The sequence below is a fragment of the Puma concolor genome, chromosome A1, assembly GCF_028749965.1.
Source record: "Puma concolor isolate L17-30 chromosome A1, mPumCon1.1.hap2, whole genome shotgun sequence".
Classification (NCBI taxonomy): domain Eukaryota; kingdom Metazoa; phylum Chordata; class Mammalia; order Carnivora; family Felidae; genus Puma; species Puma concolor.
Genome location: NC_141667.1, coordinates 97348478 through 97371564, shown reverse-complemented (window position 1 = coordinate 97371564; position 23087 = coordinate 97348478). Strand labels below are relative to the sequence as shown.

The following is a 23087-nucleotide window of genomic DNA, read 5'->3' as shown; positions in this document are numbered from 1 at the left end:
TCACATCTCCTACCTCTTTTATAACGAGTGTATCTCTGACCTGTTAAAGTGGGTGGGCATAAGGATGGTTTTATTGCGTAAGGACCCAGGATAAGCCACTACTGTACTATATTATTAGTGATAAACTTCTTTAACTAGAAGATACTAGCTGTTTGATGTCAAGAAGTATCTCTTGACATAGGGCTCTGTTGTTGTAAATAAAAAATTCTTTTTTCTTTTTGGGGGAGGTGGAAGATGAAACTAGATGTTTTCTTTGAGTCTTGATTGTGCCGTTCCAGCTCTAACCTCTGAGTAAGCTCCATGATAACATCTAGGATCTGTTTTTTGCTCCATCAGATCATTGTATTTTTGGAGGACTCAGAATGATCAAATTTAACACATGGATTTAAATAAATAATCTTAAATAGTTATGACTGATTTCAATTAGCATACCCAGGAAAAAGTATAAACCTTTGTAGAATAAAGTATAAAAACTTAGAATTTAATGACACTAAACATATGGAAGAATATTCTTAAAAGTTTGAAAATCATGGTCCCCGAGTGGCACATTGGGTTAAGCGTCTGACTCTTGATTTCCGCTCAGGTCATTATCTCAACAGTACATGGGATTGAGCCCCATACCCAGCTCCCTGCTGACAGTGCAGCACCTGCTTGGGATTAATATTCTCTCCTCTTCTCTCCCCCCCCACTTTCCCCTGCTTTTGTGTGCTTACTCTCTCTCAAAATACATATTTTTAAACAAAAGTCTTAAAATCTGACAAATCAGTTTTATCTTCAGAAATTTCTGAGGATGATTATTTAGATTTCTTAGTGATGATTGGAGAATCTAAGATACAGTTGAGTTGTGTTTTAGAGCCGCTATATAGGAAACCTAAGGGAGTAGGATTTGTATGTTTAAGTGTGTGGTTAGTGAAATCTGAAACTTTCAAATTGTGTAGTATCAAGTTGTCTTACGTCTTAATGTCTCTTTAAAAAATTATTATTAATAGCTGTGTACGATCGAATGCGAGCAGATCAGAAGAAATTTGGTAAAGCATCGTGGGCAGCAGCTGCAGAACGAATGGAAAAGCTCCAGTATGCTGTTTCTAAGGAGACTTTGCAGATGATGAGAGCAAAAGAGATCTGTTTGGAACAGAGGAAACATGCACTAAAAGAAGAGGTAACAAAAACCATCAGAAAAATGTATAATATTTGAAGATAAGATTTGCTATTTCATTTTTGTATTTGTACAGGACTGGCATTTTCTGACTCTCTAGGCAGTTAATTTTGCAGTGTTTCCATGAGATGATACTCAAGATGGGGGCCTCTGATTTGAGTTGGTCACTAGTAAGAGACATATAAGGTATTCTCATAAGCGTCGCGATGTGACTGTAGGCAGCAGTACACTATTTAAAAAAGTTGACATTAGAATTTCATTGTTGTCTTTTAAATGTTTTGTACTGTAAGGTTCAAAGGTCTGACAGTTATTTTTTAAAATCTTTTAAAAAGGTTTGTTTGTTTAGAGAGACAGAGACCTTGCAACTGGGGTAGGAGAGAGATGGAGACGATCCCAAGCAGGCTTGGTGCTGCCAACACACAGCCTGACATGGGGGGTTGAACTCGTGAAACCGTGAGATTGTGACCTGAGGTAAAACCAAGAGTCGGATGCTTAACCGCCACCAGACACCCCTTAAAGCTCTGACAATTATTTAAAAAGTTGCACTGCCCAGAGCAATAAAGAAAAATCCTAATTCAGAACCATTACCTTTTGGAGTTTCCCATTTTATTACTGAACACAAAACAGGTTCAACAGAGGTCCATTTTCTTGACTGTACTTAATTTAAGACCTCGTCATGAACCCTCCCCCCCCCCCAAAAAAGACTAGTTTTACAAATCCTTGAAAAGGTTGCTGATAGACATATTTAAAATTTATCTAAATGATCTTTTAAAATTTACTTTTTCATCATCGTCCTGTTCATCAGTGGTTTTAGTATCCTCATACTGTCCAGTGCAATGTGGAATAACCCCCCCCCGTCTTGCTTGACAATATTGAAACCATTAATTATACTATTTTTTATTACCTCTGAGGCCATTCTCTTTAAACACTGTTAAACACTTCATTATTAAATTTGACCAGAACAGATGGCCTTTTTAAAAATTTATTTTTTAATTTACATCCAAGTTAGCATATAGTGCAATAATGATTTCCAGAACAGATTCCTTAATGCCCCTTACCCATTTAGCCCATACCCCCTCCCACAATCCCCCCAACAACCTTCTGTTCTCCATATTTAAGAGTCTCTTATGTTTTGTCCCCCTCCCTGTTTTTATATTACTTTTGCTTCCCTTCCCTTATGTTCATCTGTTTTGTCTCTTAAAGTCCTCATATAAGTGTAGTCATATGATATTTGTCTTTCTCTGACTAATTTCACTTAGCATAATACCCTCCAGTTCCATCCACGTAGTTGCAAATGGCAAGATTTCATTCTTTATGATTGCCGAGTAATACTCCGTTGTATATGTATACCACATCTTCTTTATCCATTCATCCATCGATGGACATTTGGGCTCTTTCCATACTTTGGCTCTTGTCGATAGTGCTGCTATAAAACATTGGGGTGCATGTGTCCCTTCGAAACAGCATACCTGTATCCCTTGGATAAATACTTAGTGCAATTGCTGGGTTGTAGGGTAGTTCTATTTTTAGTCTTTTGGGGGAACCTGCATACTCTTTTTTTTTTTTTTTATTTTTTTTTTTTTCAACGTTTATTTTTGGGACAGAGAGAGACAGAGCATGAACGGGGGAGGGGCAGAGAGAGAGGGAGACACAGAATCGGAAACAGGCTCCAGGCTCTGAGCCATCAACCCAGAGCCCGACGCGGGGCTCGAACTCACGGACCGTGAGATCGTGACCTGGCTGAAGTCGGACGCTTAACCGACTGCGCCACCCAGGCGCCCCGGAACCTGCATACTCTTTTCCAGAGTGGCTGCACCAGCTTGCATTCCCACCAGCAGTGCAAAAAGAGATCCTTAATCCGCATCCTCACCAACATGTGTTGTTGCTTGAGTTGTTAATGTTAGCCAATCTGACAGGTGTGAGGAAGTATCTCATTGTGGTTTTGGTTTGTAATTACCTGATGATGAGTGATGTTGAGCGTTTTTTCATGTGTTGGTTGGCCATCTGGATGTCTTCTTTGGAGAAGTGTCTATTCATGTCTTTTGCTCATTTCCTCATGGATTATTTGTTTTTTGGGTGTTGAGTTTGGTAAGTTCTTTATAGGTTTTGGATGCTAACCCTTTATGTGATATGTCATTTGCAAATATCTTCTCCCATTCTGTCGGTTGCCTTTTAGTTTTGCTGTTTGTTTCCTTTGCTGTTGAGAATCTTTTTTATTTTGATGAGGTCCCAGTAGTTCATTTTTGCTTTCATTTCCCTTGCCTCTGGAGACATGTTGAGTAAGAAGTTGCTGCAGCCAAGGTCAGAGGTTTTTACCTGCTCTCTCCTCAAGGATTTTGATGGCTTCCTGTCTTACATTTAGGTTTTTCATCCATGTTGAGTTTATTTTTGTGTACAGTGTAAGAAAGTCCAGGTTCATTCTTCTAAATGTCGCTGTCCAGTTTTCCCAGGACCACTTGCTGAAGAGACTGTCTTTATTCCATTGGATGTTCTTTCCTGCTTGGTCAAAGATTAGTTGGCCATATGTTTGTGGGTCCATTTCTGGGTTCTCTATTCTGTTCCACTGATCTGAGCGTTTGTTCTTTGCCACTACCATACTGTCTTGATGATTACAGCTTTGTAGTATAGCTTGAAGTCAGAGATTGTGATGCCTCCTGCTTTGGTTTTCTTTTTCAAGATTGCTTTGGCTATTCGGGGTCTTTTCTGGTTCCTTACAAATTTTAGGATTATTTGTACAAATCTTAGGATTATTTGTTCTAGCTCTGTGAAGAATGCTGGTGTTATTTTGATAGGTACTGGCATTGAATATGTAGATTGCTTTGGGTAGTATTGACATTTTAACAGTGTTCTGGATAGGAGCATGGAATATTTTTGCATTTTTTTGTGTGTGTCTTCTTCAATTTCTTTCATAAGCTTTCTTTCATAAGTTTTCAGTGTAAAGATTTTTTACCTCTTTGCTTAGATTTATTCCTAGGTATTTTATGGGTTTTGGTACAATTTTAAATGGGATTAATGCCTTGATTTCTCTTTCTGTTGCTTCATTGTTGGTGTATAGGAATGCAGCCAATTTCTGTGCATTGATTTTATGTCCTGTCACTTTGCTAAATTCATGGATCAGTTCTAGCAGTTTTTTGGTGGAATATTTTGGGTTTTCCATATAGAGTATTAGGTCATCTGCGAAGAGTGAAGTGTGACCTCCTCCTGGCGGATTTGGATGCCTTTTATTTCTTTGTGTTGTCTGATTGCTGAGGCTAATACACTCAATACTATGTTGAATAACAGTGGTGAGAGTGAAGATCCATGTCTTGTTCCTGGTCTTAGGGGGAAAACTCAGTTTTTCCCCATTATAGATGATATTAGCGGTGGGTCTTATTATTCATACACGGTTTTTATGGTCTCGAGGTATGCTCCTTCTATCCCTTCTTTCTTGAGGGTTTTTATCAAGAAAGGATACTGTATTTTGTTAAATGGTTTCTCTGCATCTATTGAGAGGATCATGTGGTTCTTGCTCTTTCTTTTATTGATGTGAATTAATCACATTGATTGTTTTGCTGATACTAAACCAGCCCTGCTGCCCAGGTATAAATCCCACTTGGTTGCGGTTAATATTTTTTTTTTTTAGGGGCGCCTGGGTGGCGCAGTCGGTTAAGCGTCCGACTTCAGCCAGGTCACGATCTCGCGGTCCGTGAGTTCGAGCCCCGCGTCGGGCTCTGGGCTGATGGCTCAGAGCCTGGAGCCTGTTTCCGATTCTGTGTCTCCCTCTCTCTCTGCCCCTCCCCCGTTCATGCTCTGTCTCTCTCTGTCCCAAAAATAAATAAATGTTGAAAAAAAAAATTTAATATATTTTTTTTAATGTATTGTTGGATCTGGTTGGCTAATATCTTGTTGAGGATTTTTGCATCTGTGTTCATCAGGGACAGATGGCTTCTTATGAAAGGGTATTCAACATGGTCATTTGCTGATAGTTTTCCTATTAGAAGAAGCAAATCTCCTTGTTGTTCATGTGTCACCTGTAGTTTTAAAAATGAATGAAGATTAAAGCTTGTGTTAGGGATAAACCTAAGATGGTGTCCTATGTGGTATAGGCACAGCTGTTCAGTTGGTGCTCTTTTTCTTAATGTTTATTTTGAGAGAGAGCTCAAGCAGGGGAGGGGCAGAGAGAGGAGAGAGAGAGAATCCCACGTGGGCTCTGCACTGTCAGCAATGTATTGTATCATACATTATGTCATTAAGTCATTTTTGGAAAAACATGAAGTCAGTTTCTTTTCACCAGTAGGCCATATGTAAAATATATATATATATATACACACACACACACATATATGTGTATATATATATATATATATATATATATATATATGTTTTTTAACTTTTTTAATTTACTTTTGAGAGAAAGAGTACGTGAGTGGGTGAGCAGCAGAGAGAGAGGGGTGGGAGGGAACAGAAGATCCCAGGCGGGCTCTGCATTGATAGCAGAGAGCCCCCATGCAGGGCTCAAACTTACGAACTGTGAGATTGTGACCTGAATCGAAGTCCGACACTCAACTGATTGAGCCACTGCATTCATTCTTTAGTAATTCTTTAGTAGTATGTTCTTTAACTTCCACGTTATTTGTGGTCTTTCCAAATTTTTTCTTCTGGTTGACTTCAAGTTCATATCATTGTGGTCTGAAAATATGTGTGGTATTGTCTCAGTCTTTTTGTACTTGTTGAGGGCTTGTTACCCAGTAGGAGATCTTAAAGGATGTTCTTTGTGCCCTCAAAAAGAACATGTATTCTGCTGCTTTAGAATGAAATGTTCTGAATATATGTTAACTCCATCTGGTCCAGTGTGTTACTCAAAGCCATGGTTTCAGGGCCCCTGGGTGGCTCGCTCAGTTAAGCATCCAGCTTTGTCTCAGGTCATGATCTCTTGGTTTGTGAGTTTGAGCCCCCCATCGGTCTGTCTGCTGTCAGCACTGAGCCCATTTTGGATCCTCTTTCCTGTTTTCTCTGTCCCTCCCCCACTCATTCATATTCATTCATTCTCCCCCCTCTCTCCCTCCCTCCCTCCCTCTGCCCCCACCCCCCCCAAATAAATAAATAAATCAACTAAAAAAAAAAAGGCAATTACTTTCATGTTGATTTTCTGCTTAGGTGAACTATCCATTTTTGTACATGGTGTGTTAAAGTCCCATACTGCTTTTGTATTATTATCAATGAATTTCTTTGTTTATTATTAATTTATTTATGTATTTAGGTGCTTTCACATTGGGGGCATAAATAGTTACAATCGTTAGATCTTCTTCTTGGATAGACCCCTTAATTAGGATGTACTGCCTCTTTTTCATCTCTTTTAACAGGGTTTGGTTTAAAATCTAGTTTGTCTGATAATAAGTATGGCTACTCTGGCTTTTTATGTGCATTAGCATGCTAGATAGTTCTCTCTCCCTTCACTTTCAATCTTCTGGTGTCTTTAGGTCTAAAATGAGTCTCTTACAGGCAGCATATAGATGTGTCTTGTTTTTATTTATCCATTCTGATACCCTGTGTCTTTTGATTGAAGCATGTAGTCCATTTACATTTGGAGTGACTATTGATAGATACGAATTCAGAGTCTTTGTGTTATGTGTAAAGTTGGTGTTTCTGTTCCTTTCTAGTCTTTGTTGCCACTCTCCCCCAACACACCCACAGTCCCCTTTTAATATTTCTTCCAGGGTTGGCTTAGTGTGGTCAACAACTGCTTTAGTTTTTGTTTGGGAAACCATGCATGCTTAATTTAGTTTTTTGATAGAATGATCTTTATATGGTTAATACCACATTTTGTGCATTCATCAGTTGATAAACATTTGGACTCTTTCTGCTTTTGGAGCTATTATGAACCATGCTGCTGTGAACCCTGTCATGTATAGGGTTTTTATTTATCTTGGTATGTCCCTAGGAGAAAACTGTTTAACTTTTTGAGGAACTGTCAGACTGTTTTCCTAAGCAGCTGTTCCCAACAGCAGTGTACAACAGTTAGAATTTCTACACATCTTGTTCTACACAATCATTAGCACTTAAAATGTGTCTTTTTTATTATGGCATCTTGGTTGAGTGTGAAGTGGTATTTCATTGTGTTTTTATTTAAAAAAAAAATTTTTTTTTTAACATTTATTTATTTTTGAGACAGAGAGAGACAGAGCATGAACGGGGGAGGGTCAGAGAGAGAGGGAGACACAGAATCTGAAACAGGCTCCAGGCTCTGAGCAGTCAGCACAGAGCCCGACGCGGGGCTCGAACCCACGGACAGTGAGATCGTGACCTGAGCCGAAGTCGGACGCTTAACCGACTGAGCCACCCAGGTGCCCCTCATTGTGTTTTTAGATGCATTTCCCTCATGGTATTTATATTGAGTATCTCTTCATTTGCTTATTTCCTACTTATTTATCTTCTTTGGAGAAACATCTGTTCATACCTTTTACATTTTAAAATTGTGGTTTTCTTTATTACTAAGTTGAAAGACTTCTTTATATATTCTATATACAAGTTTTTTATAAGATACATAATTTGAAAATATTTGCTCCCATTCTATGGATTGACTGTATTGGTTGTTAGAACACTGGCTATATGTGGCAGTAGTATATTTTAGTCTCTAAGGAAAAACAAAATGTCTCCGCTTTTATTAGTACAGCTGTATGAAATTTTTTTGGCTTAGTTGGTCCCTATTGACATTTTAAAAGTGCATATGCTTATCTACTCTTGTTAAAAAGTAGTGAGATAGCTTATAATGTATAATGACTATGATCTAGAAAGAAATCTTTTTGTTAATGACTTTAAATTGTGATTTTTTTTTTCCCCTTATATTTTATTTACTACTAGTGTTAAAGGCAAAATTGTAACTTGTCTTGTCCTGGAACTTTTTCACCCTGTATTCAGAATCTCTTTGCAAGGATTTCAGTCCTACTCATGTTCTCCTGAAGCATTTCTATTGCAATCTCCTTTTCCTAGTAAGCTTTCTCATTTATGTCACAAGCTGTCTGAAATACTAAGTTCCAGAACTTTTAAAACGTAAAATCCTAGGTTTTGGTTTTTGGTTTTTGGTGTGTGTGTGTGTGTGTGTGTGTGTGTGTGTGTGTGTGTGTGTGTGTTTTAATCCTAGCATTTTATTGCCTGGGAAGTTGAGTACCATTCTTTGTCTTTATCACATGTGCTAGCTTTGTTGTTCTAACCAGGCTGACAGTGAATTATAGAGTGCCTAAAAGAACTGCTTAGGGTACGATTTCTGACTGTTTGCTATTGTAAGAACATTGTTCTTACTGGAGTTGGTCTAGGGTTGTAGAGGAAGGGCTGGGCTACAATGGGCCCCAGGAGTCTAGGATGATTACCTGTGGGGTCATTTTCCCTGGGGCCACCCCATTACCTTAATGGTCTCCTTCTTAATGTTCTGGATTGTGTTTAAATTCTTCAAAGGGTTTGGTTAACATACCAGTCATTCTTGCCAGGTTTATGCTTGAGTGTATATAATGTACATATTGTGTTTTTTATGTATATCTATGATGTACTACACCAGTTTTATTAGCATTAATTTAAGGTGACCACATTACTCATGAGAAACAGAGCAAATATGAATTAAGTCCATCCCAAACAGATGATTTTCCATTGAACACTTGATAATACAGTACTGCTCTGTTATTTAAATTATGGGGAGACTTTTGTTCTTTAAAAAAAAATACATTATATTGTGTCTGGTTTTTTTTGTTTTTGTTTTTAAAGAGAAAACTTCTTCCTGATGTGACAACATAAAATACTTTAAAAATTAAAATCAGAGGAGTGCCTGGGTGGCTCAGTCAGTTAAGTGTACGACTTTGGCTCAGGTCATGATCTCACAGTTCATGAGTTCGAGCCCTGCATCGGTTCGAGCCCCGCATCGGGCTCTGTGCTGACAGCTTAGAGCCTGGAGCCTGTTACAGATTCCGTGTCTCCCTCTCTCGCTGCCCCTCCCCCACTCACGCTCTGTCTCCCTCTGTCTCAAAAATAAACATTAAGAAAATTTTTTTTAGTTAAAATCAGAAATTTAAAAAAAATCAGAAATTAAAAAATATTTACTAATAATTGATATGAGTGTAGTGCTAAACTTGTAAATTCTTAAGTACTAAATTATACCTACATAAGCAAAACTATATTTGACATTTAAATTCTTTAACTCCTTTAAATATGCTTTAGGAGTACATACCATTTCTTTTAATCTGTCTCCTTTATAAATGTTTCTGGATCTTGATTGTAGTCATTCTTACCCTTTTGAGGTCCAGACTCCTGCACTATTAAGAATTTGAAAGCTGGCATGGTGTGTGTGGGGGTGGGTAGGGGTGGGGCGAGCATGCCCGGGTGGCTCAGTTGGTTGAGCATCTCACTGTTGACCTTGGCTCGGGTCATGATCACAGGGTAATGGGATCGAGCCCCTTGTTGGGCTCTGCTCTGAGCATGGAGCCCAGCTTGCAATTCTCTCTCTGTGTCCCTTTTCCCCACCCTCCCACTTGCATATGTCTGTGCTCTCTTGCTTGCTCGCTCTCTATAAAAAAGAATTTGAAACCTAGGAACTCTCTGCTGAGAGAAATATGCATATACTCACAGTTCTGCAGACAAATTTAACAGGTTTGCAAATCATCTGTACCTGAACCTTTGATCCCAGATTGCCACTGGTGTTCAAATTTTCCCATCAAAAACTCCTGAAAACATTGATGTCTCTTTGGCTCAATACCTTTGAAAGAACCCAGGGTTCTTAGGAATAGTATATGTGTAAAAAGTATTATTAAAATAAGGATTATTAATGAAATAAGGGGATTCTGTTTGTAGTTATTAATTGAAATAGGAGATGCCAAGATTGAGATGCTGGGATGAAACATCAGAAAATACAATCACATCTCATTTAGCATGTTCTCTGCTTAACAGAGAATTAACCAGAAAACTTTTTGGATGACAGTCCTTCCTTGTTGAACGTTCTAAGAAAGATACCAATGTGCTTTCTTTTCTCGGCAGAGAATGAAGCCATACATTTTTTAGAAACTTTGATTCCTTGAGTTCCTCTCTATGTACATATATCTACTGCTAGAATATTGAGCTAAATACATACCAATCCTGAGGCTACATCCTCACTATCCATAATTTTGTTATTCTTCTAAAATCATACAGCTAAAGTGTTTTTAAGGTTATATTCCCCCATGTCATTTCTCTTTAAATCATTAAGTATTTATGGAGCATTTACAGTATACCCTAGGGGACCTAAGCTTAGGGTCTAGACAGTGCTATTCAGTAGAACTTCCTACAACAATGGATGTGTTTTATATTTGCACTTTTCAGTAGTGTACCTACTACTCAGATATCTATTGAGCTCTTGAAAAGTGATTTATGTGACAGAGGAACAGAATTTTAATTTAATTTATATTTAAATAGCCACATGTAACTTTAGGCTACCATATTTGGACAGAATAATGTAGATCCTGATTCTGCAAACTTACTACTTACATAACCTTGGGTAAATTACTTAACCTCTCTATAAAATAAGATCAATAGATACCTTTTAGGAAAGTGATGATTTCATTGGTTAATGTATATAAAGTATTTAGCATAATGCCTGGCACATAGAGTAAGAACTCCATAAATCTTAGACACGATTACTCTAATCTGTGTTACATATTACGCAAGTATCAAGGAAGGGAATAGAAAGATGGGAAAAATACAATTCCCATGCTTCAGACAGTTGTATTTCAAATGGACCTTGCCAAGAAGTTTCAACAGCAGGGAGCTTTGGTGTGATGGACACAGTCTGAACAGAGGTAGGGCAGCTAGGGTGCTAGTCCAGGTAGTGACTCTCTTTTTTTGTTTTTAATTTATTAACAAACATGTAGATAGCCTGTTCTGTATCTATACATTAGAAATTTCAAAGTCTTTAAGTAGAAAAACCTAGGTAATACTGTAAAAGTTTTTATATTACTTACGAAATTCTCTTTTAGTCATCTTAATATATTTTGATATTGATTACAAAAAAATAAATAGAAAAGTATAAAAATGTTTCTGGCCCTATCTTTAGTGTTTTATGTATATTATCTCTTAAATCTAAAACATAACCCTTTATACTACAAGCCTATAAGCCATTGTTTCAAATCTCTGAGGCCAGATATGTTTTATTAGAGTTCTAAGTTTTCCAAATTTTAGACAGATTAGGACATATAACTTCAGACAAGTGTTGTTTTTCCATTAATGAAACATACTTTCATTAAATGGAATAAATAGGGATTCACATCATTTCTGGATAGCTTCCTACAAATGGATTACGAGATTAGGTTTTGACATCAAAGAAATTATGGCTGTTTTTAGTTTTCAAAGAGTTCTGAAATGTGGAATTCTAGATAATTCCTTGTGTTTATATGTATTCTCCATATTTGTGAAGCTGTTACTGGTAGAACCTCATATACTCAGGTTTGTTTGTACCAATCCTCATGTACTTTCCATCCTTGCCACATAGTAAAAGGGCTAGTCTTGACTGACAGCTTGCTTAGCTTGCCTTTAATGTTATGTCTCTTGTGCGGTACGTGGTTTTCATGATGACTGAACCCTCATTTCATTTATTGCTAACTGCTATACTTTCCATAACTCAGACAGCCAGCAGGTGCCCAGGGAGAATTTATTGAATGCATGACTCCACCCACAGATACTCTGAAAGTTCTAATTTTTGTAGCTCCTCACATGTCATGGAGTTTTTCGATCATAGTAGAGTGAAAGGCAAGATAGGGGCATCATTAGTTTGTATAAATTGCTTCATGTCTTGTTTCATGGTATAGTATAGTCAAAATAGGAAACAAGAACACCACTGTTATTGTGCATAGTGGGAATGATTATCAGTGGGGTTAGTAATGTACGATGTCCTTATGTGGATGTTGGATGTTGATTGGTACTTCATTTCCTTGCTAGATTTACTGTAAAAACATTTTTCTTTTTTTTCTTTTCCATATTTATTAGAATGGTGCTCCCTACTTATGTCTAGTGGAAAGGCCATTCTTCTAGGAATTGGGAGGATTGGGTCAGGTACAATGTTGCTGGTATTACCTGCATTACACTGGGAAGGCAGTTTGTTTTGGGGGTCTTGATATCCTGATACCAGAAGTTTGTTCAGAAGGTAAAAGTTGAGCTGAATAAAATTTCAAGATAGCAAAGTGTGAAAACTTGGCAATTTGATTGTCTCTTTTGAGCACTTACCTTACTTTCTAGGCTTCTTTATTGCCCAGGGAAGCAGTGACCCTAGGCATAACAAAGGTGCCCCAACTATGGCATCTACCTTCTCTGCATTGTTCCATTGTCCAGAATTAGTGTTGCTTGTACTCTTGATTCCCATTCCCTTAGTTCTGTGCCTGTCCCCTGAATTAGATACCAGGAGAAAAATCAGTTTGGAAATTAAGATATTTTAGGGAAGGGATTTGGAGCAGCATACACTTAATATAACTCTGCATGTCTTTCACTGCCTCCATGTCAAAGTTTAAATAAACCTTAGAGCACAATTTTACCCTCCCAAATTTCCCTTGTCTCTTATCTCTCTCTCCTTAGTTTATCCCATAAAAAAATCCTCTCTACTGCAGTCCCTACAACCCTTTTACTTGTCATGATGCCCACCCCTGCTTTATTGTTTGTTCTTTCAGAGGTTGGGATTCAATAGATCCTCTGCCTGCACTTCTGCGTCTGAGGTTTTTTCATTTTTGTACCTTGCGATAGCAGATCTACCTCTTGACTTCCTTGCTTTGAATGGAACTCAGTAAACCAGAAAGTTGGCGATGAGGTCACTTCTTGTAAGAATACACCCCTTCCTTTCTCAGTTTGATATTTGATATTGGCTGACATTGTAAAAGTATGCCAATAAGGGGCTTTCAGCTTTCTTTTCCTTAAGCAAAGTATTGGACAAGAGTCAAACTTATAGAGTATAGGGGAAGCCCTAGCACAGTGATATGAACACGGCAGACAAATGGTTGCTTTCAGCTTGAGAGAACTAGAGATAGTGAAGGTGGAACTAATAGTTCCAGACCTTGATCTGAACAGTGTCACTGTTCATGAAGGTTTTAGACTGATACACACTAAGGTTTTATCTTAACTGATTATAATTTTCCAGAGAATAAAGCCTTTAACATTATGTATTTTATTTTTTTTTTAAAGCTTAATCTTCTCACTAGTTTTTTTTTTTTTTAATTTATTTATTTTTCAGACTGAGTGTGTGAGCAGAGGAAGGACAGAGAAGAAGAGAGAGAATCCCAAGCAGGCTCCGCGCTGTCAGTGCATAGCCTGATGTGGGACTTGATCTCACAAACTGTGAGATCATGAGCTGAGTCAAAACCCAAGAGTTGGATGCTTAACCAACTGAGCCACCCAGGCACCCCAACATTATGTATTTCACATGTTTGTATGCTGTGCTCACAGAAAGTATGGGTGCTAATAACAGAGGAATATGCATTCTGGAGCTGTGGTCTCCAGAGCTAGATAAGAAGCCCAAGGTTGTATGCAAAGGGATGTTTGTAATTTATAGTGAGACTGAAAGTCTCAGACAAGAAATGACATGTTCATATTTTATGACTTAGGACCAAAACACCAGGATTTCATTTTGTCAGTATTCTCCTCCATGAGACACTGTAATGGAATCTTGTGGTTTGTTCCATATTTACTGTTTGTCACTCATAAAATATTTCCTAATGCAGCAGGATCATTGGCCTACAATTCATTAAATATTCAGTGTAAAAATTTTATAACATTTATGAAAGAGCACTGTACTTAATTAACCTGATTATTATTAAATGTATACCGTTAAGTGTATACCATTGCACATTTAGATTACAGGCTAAGTGTTGCTTTGCAGTTTACAAGGAACTTGAGGGACATCTGGGTACCTTAGTTGGTTAAGCATCCAACTCTTGATTTCAACTCTGGTCATGATCTTACAGTTCGTAGGATCGGTTTGTGGGATTGAGCCCTGTGCCAGGCTGTGCACTGACAACACGGAACCTGCTTGGGATTCCCTCCCTCTCCATCCCTCTCCATCCCTCTCCCTCCCTCTCCATCCCTCTCCCTCCCTCCCTCCCCCTCCTTCCCTCCCTCTCTCTCTCTTTCTCTCTCTCTCTCTCTTTCAAAATAAATGAACCTTAAAAAAAAAAAAGGACCTTGAAATTATATGCTAAAAAATATTCTAGTCTTCAGGTAAGACTGTGTTGGATATCTAGAATTTAAAGGAAAGGCTGGACTCTTGTTTAGTCTTTTTTTTTTTTTTTTAAGTTTATTATTTTGAGAGAGAGAGAGCGAGCAGGGGAGGGTCAGAGAGAGAGGGAACAGGGGCTCCACACTGACAGCAGAGAGCCCGACACAGGGCTCGAACTCATGAACCATGAGATCATGACCTTAGCCAAAGGCAGACACTTGACTGAGCCACCCAGGTGCCCCAGGCTGGACTCTTGTTTAAACATACTCTCATTATGTGCTAACACGATTCTCCAACCTCATCAGACAGAAGGGATCATTTTGCAGCCATAAGAATTCACTGTCTTTGCTGCCAAGCCTGTCCCGAGGGTACCAGCCAAGTATCTCCTTGGTATTCTGGGAGCCCCAGGTTACCCCTCAGAGGAGCTCACAAACATTTCCCTCCTTTTCCTCTGTTTATCCTCCACCCCGTTTGGTAGTCATCCCCTGGGATGCCACTTGAGGCCAGGGCCTCCTCACAAGTGTTGCTTGTTCTTCCAGGGCACACTGATACCTGTGACCGTGTCCTGCAGTTTCTAAGCATGAACATTTATTTATTTATTTATTTATTTATTTTTTAATATTTTTTTCAACGTTTATTTATTTTTGGGACAGAGAGAGACAGAGCATGAACGGGGGAGGGGCAGAGAGAGAGGGAGACACAGAATCGGAAACAGGCTCCAGGCTCTGAGCCATCAGCCCAGAGCCCGACGCGGGGCTCGAACTCACGGACCGCGAGATCGTGACCTGGCTGAAGTCGGACGCTTAACCGACTGCGCCACCCAGGCGCCCCTCTAAGCATGAACATTTAATATGCTAAAGTGGTAGTACTATATTCTTAGATGTTTTGAGAGGAATGCTTTACTCTCTCACATGCCTGTCCTTCAATGACTCCTGAAAAGCCATCCTGTCAGCTCCTCCATAGAGCCATCTTTCTTCACAGATCCAAGTAGGAATCCATGGAAATAGTGGGGCTGGGGACTAGTATCTGAAGCATACTTTGTTCATAGTAATTTCCTTCGGTTGCTTGGCAAAATCTCTTCTCCCTCTCCTTTCTGGACCAAAAACTAATCAACCGACCAACCAAGCAAACTTCATACGAGAACACCCACCACTTCATGAGACCTGTCTAGAAACCGTTCAGTCTCACCTTAGGTTGGATGTAGGATCCTAACTGCATTTATGTAAAGATACTAATAGTTATCATTGTTAGTAGATTGCAGGGGTTTTCCTACAGTCATTTCTGCCCTGCTATTCACCTTGCTCCCCCAGTGACCAGCTCCTAGAAGCTAATGAAGCTGTGACCATGGAGCAAAACACAGCTCACAGCTCTGGATGTGTAGGGTGACCAGACTTCTACCCCCTGGTTATAACTATCTGAGTATGGATGAATCTTATTTACATATCTTACTCATTCATACATAATTTCATTCATATATGGAAGGAATAACTGCATAGGTTAGTACATCCACTTTTGAGAGGAAAGAACACTATTAATATTTATGTCAGAATAATTAGAATAATATAGTATCCTAAATATGACCTGTGATATGAGTAAACTTAAAAACGTTATTTTTACCATGTATGTCTAGTTATTTCCAAAACTATATGTTTGGATTATTGCTGTTTTTCTGTCTTTTAAAAAAAATCTTTACTTCTTGTTTATAAGGTTCTTTCTTGGCACAGTTGCTTCATGGATTTATGCTGTATGATTAGTTTTCATTTCTAATCCCAACCTGATTTGTTTTCCTTGTCCCATCCAATTAGAAATGTTCTTATTTTTATTTTCAATGCAGATGCAGAGTTTGCAGGGTGGTACAGAGGCCATAGCCCGGCTGGATCAGTTAGAAGCTGATTATTATGACCTACAACTTCAGTTGTATGAAGTACAGTTTGAAATCCTGAAGTGTGAAGAGTTACTATTGACCGCACAACTGGAAAGCATCAAAAGACTTATATCAGGTATGGTGTGCATTCAACCACATAAATCCAGGAAAAAAATTAATACATATGGGAAATACACATAGTCGTCAGCTGGTTCTTCTGTTGAGACTAAGAATGTCTTAACATAAAGCCTTTTATTTTTTAATTTATTTTTTAATTTTTTTAATGTTTATTTTTGGGAGAGGGAGAAGAGGGAGGGGCCGGGGGGGGGGGGGGTAAGGCAGAGAGAGCGGGAGACACAGAATCTGAATCAGGCTCCAGGCTGTGAGCTGTCTGCACAGAGCCTGATGCAGGGCTGGAACTCAAGAGCTGTGCGATCATGACCTGAGCTGAAGTCAGACACTGAACCGACTGAGCCATCCAGGCGCTCCAACGTAAAACCTTTTAAAGGAGCTCTGAAACTCAAGTTATTTAGTAGACTCAGCAATGCAACTATGCTATTACCTTTGTAAAATACTCACTTTGTAAGGTTGTTTCAGCCAGAAAAATTTTGAATTTGAGGGATGATGATACTTAACATTTATCGAGCATTTAACTGTGCCACACACTGCTGAGCGTTTTGTATACACACTCACCCTAGCAGGTATATTTCCTAACAATTGCTATTTTACAAAGAAGCTCAAGAGGTAACGGCTTTGCCTGAGGTTACAGAGTTAATAAGTAGCTTGGAACTCTGTTCTTTCTGGCTCCATGAGCTCCTGCTCTTAACCACTACCCCTTGTTGCTGTTTTGTTACAGAAAAGAGAGATGAGGTAGTATATTACGACACTTACGAAAGCATGGAGGCCATGCTGGAGAAGGAAGAGATGGCAGTGTCTGTGCACTTACAGAGAGAAGAGCTACAGAAACTTCAGCAGAAAGCACGCCAGCTGGAAGCAAGGCGTGGACGAGTTTCAGCCAAGAAAGCCTACCTCAGAAATAAAAAGGTATAATAGCTTAGGTTATTTATCAAATATATAGCCTTAGTTTTAAGACTTTTTGTTAGTCATTACTTAATCCTTGACCCATATCTAATAATTGTAACCTGATTTGTCACTAGCAGTTACATGTTTTAAAACTAAGTGAGAGTTACCTCTTCTCAATACTCAAGCCATTATGTTAACATTATAGAGTTTTCTGAGAACTGCCTTGTTAAACACATTAGAACAGCCAGTGATGATGTGCTATTTACCTCCAACACCCCGTAAGTGGCTCTGGTAAAGGACAGGGTTGCAGGATGCCATGTAATGCAGTTCTCTGCTCCTGATTATTTAAGGAGGCCAGTCCTGTTGTATAATCATGTCTTGATTCTGATCTCAATCTTTAAGGAATTCTATATATAAAAAAATTAATCCATATTCTTTACTCTTAACTCTTATTAATCTAAATCTGAGGTAGGGAAGTTCACTCCTGGAGAATCTGCCCGTTTAGACTAGCAGCCTCAGACCTCCTGCAACCCATCATATCACACAGAGTCAGGGGCTCTAAATGGTCTTGCCCTCCGCCATGCCTACCCCCAGCCCTCACTTACCACCTGAGGTGGGAGAACTACAGGGGGTAAAAGGAGTGATAAAAGATGGCTGAGAAGACAGGAAACTAGAAACACTAAGTCCTAGAAAGAAAGATAATGAGAAGGTCACCTCTATGATACAAAAAATGAAAGTATGCCTTTCTGTGTAACATCGTCCTATATTCCTTGTCTACATGTCAACATGTTCACTGTCACAGGGTGTTTGGTCTATCCAGCATCCTTGGTAGGATTTCATACCCAGGGGAGTACTTGTGACTTTAAGTCATGCCCTGCCTTTCCTTTTGAAAAAATGATGGTCTCTGGCTATGCCATGACGACTTAAAGTCTGTACTTTGTGATTAGATTTTTCTTTTCTTTTTTTTTAAAAGAGAGAGTGAGCAGGGGAGTTGCAGAGGGAGAGAGAGATTCTTAAGAAGGCTCCATGCCCAGTGCAGAGCCAGACTCGGGGCTCAGTCTCAAAACTGTGAGATCATGACCTGAGCCAAATCAAGAGTTGGATGTTTAACTGACTGAGCCACCCAGGTGCCACTGTGAATACACTTGTAAAGATGAATATTCTTTATGCATTTTTATTTTCTTTAATGATATTGATAGTCAAATGAGATAATATTCTTTTGCCTAAAGTTGAGAAAGCTCCACAGATCAAAAACATTCTCATACTTGATGTGGTGACAAACCCAGAGCTGAGAGGAAGCTGTCCATTTGAGAGTCTCTCTTACTTTGACTATTCATATGTTTCACTGCAACACTGTTAGTTTTAGTCTTATAGGGTGCTACTTCAGATCTTGCTGGAGTTACTAGATACTATATATGTAACATACCATCTTTCTGAAGTCTGAAAATAAGGGATTATGGACCTATATCCTCATTTTATAATCAAGGGAATCAAGGCTACTGGTAGTTAAACAGATCACCCAAGGAAAAACAGCTAATATGGGGCAAAGGTAGAATTCTATCTTAGGTCTGAGTGACATAGAAGCCTGAGTCATTGTATCACTATATCCTGTTACTTATATACAATACTACCTTTGTTATCCCCTGGAGACTGTCCCAAACAGGTTAATTTCTTCATTCATACTGGTTAGGCCTTAGAGTCAACCCAATGTGGGTGAAAAATATGATACAAATGCTTTAAACTCTGGTTCACCAGCTTAAAAGATCATTTATCATATCACTTTCTCTGGTTAAAAGTTTGTGTAGTTTTGAGAGTGTTGTAAACTAATGGCCACCTTTTTACCTGGAATACTTCTCCAGGAAGACCCAGGGAAAATGAAGACTTAGCATGGTGCTACTGTAAAGTTTCCAGATAATACTGCATTATTTTGTAAAGAGGCACATAGTTCCTAGTTTATTATCATGTTTTTATTTATTTTGAGAGAGAGAGAGTGCTAACAGGGGAGGAATGGAGAGAGAAGGAGAGAGAATCCAAATATGTGAGGCTCAATCTCAAGAACCGTGAGAGATCATGTCCTGAGCCGAAATCAGGAGTCGGATGCTTAACTGACTGAACCACCAGGCTCCCCTCTTTCTTTTTTTCAAATCTTTATTTACTTTGAGAGAGAGCATGTGCAGGGGAGGCGTTGAGAGGGAGAGAGAATCCCAAGCAGGCTCTGTTCCATCAGCACAGAGCCTGATGCAGGGCTTGATCCCACCTACCATGAGATCATGACCTAAGCCAAAATGATGATTCAGATGCTTAACTGACTGAGCCGCCCAGGTGCCTCTGGACAGTCTCTTTTCCTTCTGAATGCTCTAACCATAAGATACAGATTTCATGTTATTATTTAAAGCCCTCCAGGCAACGTCATGTTTTTTAACCCATCAAAGTTTAAGAACACAGACTTTAAGCCAAAAGTTGTAAATCCTTTTGTTTTTTGCCCAGCATAGTTTAAAGACTACAATAAGGGGCCTCGCTGGCTCGGTGGGTAGAGCGTGTGACTCTTGATATTGGGGTTGTGAGTTTGAGCCCCACATTGGGTGTAGAGATTACCTAAAAAAGATAAAGACTACAATAAGACTTAGAATCTTTTGGCCACAGACTTCAGAACTAAAAGAGACCTGTGAGATTACCTAAGGACACCCTCTTCGACTCTGTCTTGTCCCATCCCTCCCCATCAAAGAGAGAGAGAAGTGAGTTCTAGAGAAGTTGAGATATATATATATATATATATATATATATTTTTTTTTTTTTTTTTTTTTTTTTTAAAGATCTTGATGATTTGGCTCATGCTGCTTCAGTACTCCAGTTGAGCAATCCAGGTGGCTTATTGTTTGGTGTTTTCCTGTAGGTACATGTTAAGATGAAAGTTAAACCCAATAAAATAGGCCCCGGTGTGGTGGTTTGAGTCTTTCAGGTTTCAGTTATATTAAAACACATTTTATGTATTTATAGGAAATTTGTATTGCAAAACACAATGAAAAGTTCCAACAACGCCTTCGGAGTGAAGATGAATACAGAGCCCATCACACAGTACAACTAGTAAGTTTGGACTCAGAGAATTAGAACAAAACTGGTTTTTTACCTGTCTCAAAGTGGATAAAATTTATAGAGAATAAGAAAATGTAAACAACTAGATATTAGCATTAATTCCATATATATGTATGTTTGCAGTTCAATACGTATGCATATACACACACATTAAGAGCAGTTTGAGACATACTGAGCAGAAGATAATAGACAGTTCCCATATACCTCCACACACTCACAGCTTCCCCTACCAAGCAAAGAGTAGTACATTTGTTACAGTCAGTGGACCAACACTGATACATCATTATCACCTAACGTCCATAGTTTACATTAGAGTTCATTCTTGGTGCTATTGTTGTTTTTGACCAACGTATAACGATATGAATCCACCATCATAATATCATACAAAATATTTTTTACTGCCCTCAAAATGTCCTGTGTTCCATCTATTCATCTCCCTTTCTCTTCAAACCCCTGGCAACCGCCGATCTTTTTTACTGTTTCCACAGTTTTGCCTTCTCCAGAATGTTTAATTGGAATCCTACAATATGTAGCCTTTTTAGATTTGTTTACCTTAGTACTGTGCTTTTAAGATTCCTCCATGCATTTTCATAGCTTGATAGCTCATTTCTTCTTAGCACCGAATAGTAACCCATTGTCTGGATAACCACACTTTATTTTTAAAATTTGTCTTATGTAGGCTCCACACTCAGTGTGGAGCTTGAACTCAAAACCTCGAGATGAAGAGGCGCAGGCTCTATTAACTGAACCAACCAGGTGCCCCGGTACCATAGTTTATCAATTGACCTACTGAGACATGTTGGTTGTTCCCAAGGTTTGGCAGTGATGAATAAAGTTGCTGTAAACATTGATACAGGTTTTTGTGTGCACATAAGTTTTCATCTCTTGGGTAAATCCTGAGGAGCAGTACTTGCTGGATCATAATGTAAGAGTTTATTTAATTTTGTGGGAAACTGCCGAACTGTCTTGCAGAGTGGCTGTACTGTTTTGCATTGCCACCAGCAGTGGACGAGAGGGTTCCTGTTGCTCCACATCCCTACCAGCATTTGGTGTTGTCAGTGTTTTGTATTTTAGCCCTTAATAGGCATGTGGTACGTGATGGTTATTTTAGTTTGCAATTTCCTAGTGGCATGTGATAATGAGTATCTTTTCATAATGCTTTTTTTGTCATCCATCTGCTTTGCTGAGGTTATGTCCAGATCTTTTGCTCAATTTTTAATTAGGTTGTTTTCTTATTACTGAGTTTTAAGAATTCTTTGTGTATTCTGGACTTTGCAAGTATTTTTTCCCCTATTTCTGGCTTGTGTTTTCATTCCCTTGAAAACATATCTTGCAGAATAGAACTTTTTAATTTTAACGTTAATGAAGTCCAACTTGTCAGTTATTTCTTTCATGAGTTGTACTTTTGGCGCTGTATCTAAAAACTCCTCACCAAAACCAAGGTCATTTATATTTTCTCCTGGGTTATGTTGCTGGAGCTTTATAGTTCTGCATTTTACATTCAGGTCTGTGATCTGTTTTGAGTTAATGTACATGAAGAGTGTAAGGTCTGTGGCTAATTTTTTTTTTTTTTTTTTGTGGATGTCTAGTAGTTCCAACACCATTTGTTTAAAAAGCTGTTACTTCTCTTCATTGGATTGCCTTTGCTCCTTTGTTAAAGATCAGTTGATTGAATGTGTTTGGATCTCTTGTGCTCTGTGTTCTCTCATCTAAGTCTTTTGCCTCTCCAAAGAAACCTTACAATCAGCTTGTCAGTCTCCACAAAATAAGCGACTGAGATTTTGATTAGGATTATGTCAGATCTGTAGGTCAAGTTTGGGAATAATTGACACCTTAACAATATTGAGTCTTCCTATGTGTAAACAAGGAATAGCTCCCCATTTATTATATTTTACTAGATTTATACCTAAACTATTAGATTTATGCCTAAATCTTTTTTTTATGGTAATACAAATAGTTTTTAATATCAAACTCTAGTAGATGTTCCTTGCTAGTATATTAGAAAGCAGCTGACTTTTATATGGCGGGGGGGGGGGGGGGTAGGAATCCCAAGCAGGCTCTGAACGACAGCGTAGAGCCCGATGTGGGTCTTGAACTCACGAACCATCAGATCATGACCTGAACCAAAGTTGGATGCTCAACCGACTGAGCCACCAAGGCGCCCCAGGGTATTTCTATTTTTAGTTTCTTGAGGAATCTCCTTATTATTTTCCATAGTGGCTCTACCATTTTACATTCCCACTAACAGTGTATGAGGGTTCCTTTTATCCACATCCTTGCCACCACTTGTTACTTCTTTTTGATTCTAGCCATTCTGACAGGTGTGAGGTGATATGTCATTTTGGTACTCATTTGTATTTCCTTGATGATTAGTGATAATTACTGACATTGAGCATGTTTTCATGTGTCTTTTGGCCGTTTGCATGTCCTCTGCCCATTTTTAAAGCAGATTATTATTTTCCTTGCTATTCTTTATATAGTTTGGACATTAACTCCTTATTGGACATATCATTTGCAAATATATTCTTCGATTCAATAGGATGCCTCTTTGTTCTGTTGATGGTTTTGCCAGAACTTTTTATATTGGTGTAGCCCCAATAGTTGATTTTTGCTTTTGTTTCCTTTGCCTTAGGAGACCTATCTAGAAAATGTTGCTAAGACCAATGTTTAAGAGATTACTGCTTGTGCTTTCTTCTAGGAACTATCCTCCTTTTCACCACCTCCTCCTCCAGTAGGGTCAGTTTCTTCCTTGGTGCTTGACA

At 38.7% G+C, this 23087-nt stretch overlaps 1 protein-coding gene across 1 annotated transcript in view; it reads left to right on the top strand.

Moving 5' to 3' along the window:
- The window catches only part of JMY (junction mediating and regulatory protein, p53 cofactor), a 101312-nt gene that overhangs the window by 61237 nt on the left and 16988 nt on the right, over nt 1–23087 (top strand). Inside the window, exons 4-7 of the mRNA XM_086698055.1 lie at nt 990–1159; nt 16180–16345; nt 17066–17253; nt 20230–20316. Coding sequence (XP_086554181.1) covers nt 990–1159; nt 16180–16345; nt 17066–17253; nt 20230–20316 — 611 coding nt within the window. The remainder of the gene's footprint in view (nt 1–989; nt 1160–16179; nt 16346–17065; nt 17254–20229; nt 20317–23087) is intronic.